Raw genomic sequence first — 6,839 nt, 5'->3', positions numbered from 1 at the left:
GAAATTTTGAGAAAAATTTTTTCTTAGTTTTTTTACAATAAACAAATTTTTTGTACTAAAAAAACAGTAACAAATATTTTATGACAAACAAATAGCAACAAATATTTTGAACAAAACAAAACAGTAATAAGTATTTTATAACAAAATAGCAACAAAACAGTAACCAATATTTTACAACAAACAAAATAGCAACAAGTATTTTGTACTAAACAGAACAGTAACAAACAATTAGCAACAAATATTTTGAACTAAACAAAACAATAACAAGTATTTTATAACAAAATAGCAACAAAACAGTAGCCAATATTTATAACAAACAAAATAGCAACAAATATTTTAAACAACATAAAATTTATTGCACAAAAATAAACTAAAAAAGTAACAAATTATAATATTTCAAATAATATTAATTCATTATTTAAATTTATTGTGATTACTTTTTTCAAAGCCCTCTGCCAGTGCCTCTGCCTTGCAAATGCAAATTATCCGCAAACATTCTGCTTAATGCATTGGCAATATGATCTTTGGGATCACGCCCACCAATCTTGATAACAAAATCGGCCTTCAAATTAAAACATGCTTTGATTAAAAGTAATTGCATTTTTTTAAATAATTTCATATATTTTGCACCAGATCAGTTTCTATCTCTTCAGATTTTTCTTCAGCTAGTTTTTCTTCCTAGGCTTTGACATCTTCCACAGTGAAACCAATCCAATTTATCAAACATATTCGTTTTTTTTTTAGGGAAGATACCTGAGTCGAAGCCTTGTCTAGGTCGCTGATTTACCCGTCTACGATGATCGCTTTTTTCAAAATATGTTCAACAGAGGCTAAAAACAAATAAAAATTAGAATATGTATATTGAGTGGGTATCTTCCACATATATTTCTACTTGAATAACGCAAATACTATGATATAATATTATTTATTATATTAGATATATTTACATTGAAATTATAATTTATTATTGTCTTCTTCAGGCTCGCTACTGTCCGTGGTCCCAGGTCAGTAGTTGTTGAGTCCTTGAATAGTTAAGAGTATTAGTCCGTGTTGCGCTATGTGTTAAATACCCTCAGCAACAAGGAATGGGGATGTCTAAAGGGTATATCGTGGTGCCACCTGGTGCAACGTTGGCGTGTCGCACAAGCGGTGACACAATTGAAGTTGAGGCATAAACTTGTGACGCCATCAGTTGTCAAACCTCTTATATAGATATGTAGAAGCATTTACAATAAAATGTTAAACTTAAAAATAACGATCAATATGAATTACTTTAAGATCAATAATATATAGCAACTACACTAAGATTGTGTAAAAGCATTTACAATAAAATGTTAAACTTAAAAGTAACGATCAATATGAATTACTTAATGATCAATAATATATAACAACTAGACAGGTAAAAGTTTTCATAAGTATAATGAATTTACACGAACTGACTAATACTAATAGATGGTTATATAATTCGAAAATGAACTTTTCGGCCTGATCGAGTGAAATAGTTTTTTTTTTTATTTATGATTTATTGGCTTTATAAACTAGTACATTAGCCATATACTAAATTACATGATATCTACACTATCTCTTAAAGTCTTGTCTTACGTATATATCATTGTTTTATGTATGTTTCATTTATAGTTTTATATTATTAGATTTGATGTAAGTATAAAGAGCACCATATAATCTTGTATCTGTCAGCACTGTTATAAAATTAATTGGAAGGGAGATTTTTGTTTGATTATTTCCTCCCATAGTTTAGTTTTTGTCTGCCCTTTTCCTAACGTTTACACTCCATGATGATATGCTCTGCATCCGCCCTAGTCGCTTCACCCAAGCAGTAGCAACTAGGATCGATATCGATCCCAATTCTGCTTAGGCAGAATGAATTAGAGTGAAATAGTTGTTCTCTGCTTTGGTGATAATTGTTTGGTCCATAGATAAGTAAACATAAATAGATCGCTATCTGAGGCCATTTGACATTACCGCCATTTTAATATTTTTAGCGATCTGAAGAAGGCAGCACTTGTTCAGTATATAAATCAACCGCTGGTATTATTTCTAGATATGGTTTGCATACGTAATTCAAAATAAGAAAACCTAAATAATTTCTTATATTGGAAATGAGAAAAAAAAACATACGAAGTACAAAATATATTTTCAAATATATATTACAAACATTTTTACATAACAATTAAAATTTTTATAAATGTAATAATCAATATATACATAATAATAAGTATTATAATTTTACAATTATAAGTAACTAAAAAAAGTATTCACAATGGTATGATAAATTTACAAGGAACGATCAATATGAATTACTTAATGATCAATAATATATAACTACACAGAGATTGTGTAGAAGCATTTACAATAAAATGTTAAATTTAGAGGGAATGATCAATATGAATTACTTAATGATCAATAATATATAGCAACTACATAGAGATTGTGTAGAAGCATTTACAATAAAATGTTAAACTTAAAAGGAACGATCAATATGAATTACTTAATGATCAATAATATATAGCAAACTACACAGAGATTATGTAGAAGCATTTACAATAAAATGTTAAACTTAAAAATAACGATCAATATGAATTACTTAATGATCAATAACATATAGCAACCACACTGCGATTATGTAGAAGCATTTACAATAAAATGTTAAACTTAAAAATAACGATCAATATGAATTACTTTAAGATCAATAATATATAGCAACTACACTAAGATTGTGTAAAAGCATTTACAATAAAATGTTAAACTTAAAAGTAACGATCAATATGAATTACTTAATGATCAATAATATATAACAACTAGACAGGTAAAAGTTTTCATAAGTATAATGAATTTACACGAACTGACTAATATTAATTTCTTAATGACTAATATTAATATATTAAAAAGAGAAGAAAAAAGTATAGAATCTAAGTATGTAGTATATAGAGTATATACTAAAGATAATGGAATAGTATAATTAGAAGAAATGACAAATAATGAACAAATTTAAAAAGTTAAATCCTACAGACATAAAATATATATATTGATATCAAAATTGATAGAAAACTAAATTCCAAGAATTAAAATTCATTTATGAGTCATGCTTCTTTAACATTAACTTTGCATTTGATATTTATTTTATCATTAATAAAGTTGCATTCTACAATATCTTGAATTTCTTATGATTCGATTGTGCAGCAGTCCTTTCGGCTGGAATGTTAAGAATATTTCTGAGCATTTTATACTCTGTTGCAATTTATACCTTATTTTATTGCTTTGTTTGTCTATCCTTCTTAACTCCCTCAACATATAATGGATGTGTCATACATTTTACATGCCCTCGGCATCAAGACACTCCTATCCTTAGTCACTAGATTCTGCTGCAATTTGAATTCCCAAGAACATCTAATAAACATAACATGTTGTAATATAATATCAAGTCGTAATAGCAAATAGTATTAAAATATTCAGAATTATTATTACCCTTTCCACCGGAGTTGCAAAGTGTTCTCCTGGTCATATATCAGATTGTCTTTCTCTTCTTATATCACTGTGAATTATAGACATGAAAACTATTCTGTGAAATATAATTGGACATTTTTAATTTGTTCACTTCATAAAGCCGGAAAGAAGTGCATTTTTATATTATTTCTGAAGTTACCACAAGTTGGTGCGTTACATTTTGCCATATTAAATTTCACATTGCGCTACATTTTGCCATATTAAATGCTTACTTGAATACAATTAATTACAGAAACAACATGCGAACCATATGCGAACCAAAAACTTTAATACAAAATGGTGAATGGCAAATCTAAGCGATCAATTTTGACGTTTTACATATTTAGTAGCGTCATCTTTTTTTCGCTAAAAATAGTAGTCCTTTCCAAAACAGGGTAATATACATTTGTTCGGAGATAACTCCCCATGGTTTGGTCTACTGGATCTACGATGATATAGGCTGGTTTGATGCGATCGATGGACATCCGTGTACTGCCTCTCTGTGTTCGTATGGTTACTGTTTTATCATCTCTCTTAAGAACTTCGTATGGACCTTGATTTGGAGTGACTTCCTGATAGTATCGTCGCGGAGGAAAATATTCGTGCATGTTTGTAGGTCCTGATAAATAAATGGTTTATTGTTTGTGTGATTACTGGATTTACTTGGTTGAAGATGCGCTACGTGTTCTCGAAGTCTCGAGAGTAGATCAGCCGGATGTCTTAAATTTTGAGGATTTTTATATAATTCAAAAAATTCTCCAGGAAGGCGAAGTGGTTCACCATACACCATTTCAGCGGCTGATGTCTTGATATCAGGTTTGTAAGCGTTTCGAATGCCTACTAGAATTAGCGGAAGTGCTTCCAACCATGTGTTGTCTTTGTAACACATTATCGCAGTCTTGAGTTGTCGATGGAAGCGCTCTATTAGTCCGTTGGAACATGGATGATAGCTGCAAGTCCTGATCCTAATGGTACCTGTCAACTTGTTTAATGATCTAAATAATTCAGATTTAAATTGAGTACCTCGATCAGTCGTCATTTTGACTGGAGCTCCGAAGCGGGATATCCAGCATAATAAAAATCCAACCGCTACTTCTTCTGCAGACCTAGTAGTGGGTATACTTCTGGCCATTTGGTAAATCGATCAATGGCTGTCAAACAATATTTATAGAAGTTAACAGGAGGTAAAGGACCAATTATATCGATGTGTACATGTGCAAATCTTGCTGTTGGCAAGGGAAATGTGTCGTGAGGTGCATGAACACGCCGTGTTATTTTGGACTATTGACAATCTTGTCAAGCTCTAGCCCAATCGTGGCAGTTTTTCTGTATACGTACCGTGCAGTATTAAGACGCAAAATTGCTCGTATCCCAGGGTGACTCAAACCATGTAATGAGTTAAATATTTGTCTCCGCAGTAGTGCCGGGATATAAGGTCGTGGCTAAGCCTTCGCCGTGTCGCAAAACAACTTTATGTTTGTGCCTGGTACTGGAATTTCTTCTAATTGTAGTTTGGCGTCCTGCATCAAAAGGCGTTTAAGTTCTGCATCATCTTTCTGGTTGTGTGCTAGGATTTCGAAATTAAGTAAATTATCTTTTGTAATGGTTTCGACTCGTGACAGTGTATCAGCTATGATATTTTTCTGGCCTCTGATGTATTTTATATCTGTTGTAAACTGTGAAATAAAATTTAGATGATTTAATTGAACTGGCGGAAGTTTTTCATGGCGTTGGGAGCATGCAAAAGTTAATGGTTTGTGATCAGTGTATATTGTGCATTGATGCGTTTCAAGGATGTGCCTGAAGTGCTGCACAGCAAGATATACCGAAAGCAATTCTCTGTATTAAGCTGGCCATATCGATTGACGTGGAGTCAACTTTTTAGAGAAGTATGCTAGGGGTTGCCGTTTGTTTTCAACCAATTTTTGCAATCAGGCGCCCACTGCCTGCTGGGAACATATGTAAATAATCCTAATTTAGCACCATGAATTGTATGTTGGAGTAGCGTTCCTTCCGCAAGTTTGTCTTTGCAGGATTGAAATGCTTTTTTTAGTTCTGGAGTCCAGGAGATAGATTTATTGCCTTTGATAGATGATATTGCATCATGAAGTATTGCTTGGTTCGAAGCTGCGTTTAGTATAAAACGGCGATAATAATTGAGCATACCTAAAAATCGTCTAAGGGACTTTGCGGTTTCTGGACGAGGAAAATTCTCCAGATTTTCGATACGGTCAGATGGTGGCTTGGTTCCTGTTGCGGAAATTTCGTATCCTAAAAACTGAATTTGCGGGATACAAAAGGTACTTTTTATCTGATTTATTACATTTTCATGGTGGCAAAGGCGTTCAAATATCGCTCGTAAATGCACTCGATGCTCTTGTCTATTTCTGGAAAAATAAAATATCATCTATGTAAGCAAAACAAAAATTTAATCCTATCAAAACTTTGTCTATGAAGCGCTGAAAGGTCTGCCCAGCGTTTCTGAGACCGAAAGACATGAATGGAAACTCAAACAGGCCAAAAGGCGTTGATATTGCTGTCTTTGGTACGTCCTTTTCTTCTACCGGTATTTGCTTGTATGCCTTCACTAAATCTATAACAGAAAATATATTACATCCCTGGAGATTTGTTGAGAAATCGTGAATGTGACGGACTGGATATCTATCTGGAACTGTCCTCGCATAAAGTGCGCGATAGTCGCCACCCTCCATCTTTCTTTTTGACCAGGTGTAATGGGGAAGACCAAGGACTTTTTGATCGACGTGCCTTTTTGCAGCATTGATTAGAATTCATCCTTGGCCATCTAGTATCGGTCTGGTGCTAGACGACGTGGACGGCATGATACAGGTGGGCCTGGCGTTGTAATAATGGAATGTCTTGTGCTGTGGAGGGGTTTACGCAGTGCGTCGGATGGTTTGATTTGATTTGGAAATTCTGATAGTAGTTTTTGAATTGTCGGATCCTTGTGTATGAGTATTTTAACGCTCTCTTGGTGTGATGTATGAGTTACACATGCGGTGTGTAACCCAGTTCTTCCATCGACTAGGCGTTTATTTCGGCAATCTAGTAGAAGCCCAAAAATGCTAAGAAATCCGAACCTACTATTGGTGTATCCACGTCTGCGATAATGAATTTCCAGTCAAACTGTCTTCGCAGCCCGAGATTAAGACACAAATTCTTTAGTCCGTACGTTCGAATTGGAGTACCATTGGCAGCTTGTAGTTCATACTCTGATTTGTTCCATTTATTGAAGGCTCTCCTGAACGTCTGAACCGGTATCTATAAGAAATTTGGTGTTATTATTCTTACCAAGAACAAAAAGGCGACCTTTAGCG

General features: G+C 33.3%; 1 protein-coding gene across 1 annotated transcript; it reads right to left on the bottom strand.

Annotated features, from left to right (window-relative positions):
* Positions 1-3,366: 3,366 nt before the first annotated feature.
* On the bottom strand, positions 3,367-4,636 carry LOC113364155. Its single transcript, XM_026606639.1, has 3 exons — positions 4,168-4,636; positions 3,945-4,123; positions 3,367-3,408 (listed from the first exon to the last, which is right to left on the bottom strand). Exons 1-3 carry the CDS (start codon positions 4,634-4,636, stop codon positions 3,367-3,369), a joined length of 690 nt encoding a protein of 229 aa, XP_026462424.1.
* Between the last annotated feature and the right edge of the window lie 2,203 nt (positions 4,637-6,839).

The sequence above is a fragment of the Ctenocephalides felis genome, unplaced genomic scaffold, assembly GCF_003426905.1.
Source record: "Ctenocephalides felis isolate EL2017-DRISC unplaced genomic scaffold, ASM342690v1 CF-g0.4_SCAFFOLD_00375, whole genome shotgun sequence".
Classification (NCBI taxonomy): domain Eukaryota; kingdom Metazoa; phylum Arthropoda; class Insecta; order Siphonaptera; family Pulicidae; genus Ctenocephalides; species Ctenocephalides felis.
This window is presented reverse-complemented; position numbering and strand designations above follow the sequence as displayed.

Excerpts from the sequence above, each read along its gene's own strand:
- LOC113364155 (XM_026606639.1), bottom strand. The coding sequence starts at position 4,636 with ATGGCCAGAAGTATACCCACTACTAGGTCTGCAGAAGAAGTAGCGGTT. Across the intron at positions 4,124-4,167 it reads CGTAGCGCATCTTCAACCAA|GACCTACAAACATGCACGAA; the intron begins GTAAATCCAGTA and ends TTTATTTATCAG. Across the intron at positions 3,409-3,944 it reads CCTATATCATCGTAGATCCA|ATGTTCTTGGGAATTCAAAT; the intron begins GTAGACCAAACC and ends TATGTTTATTAG.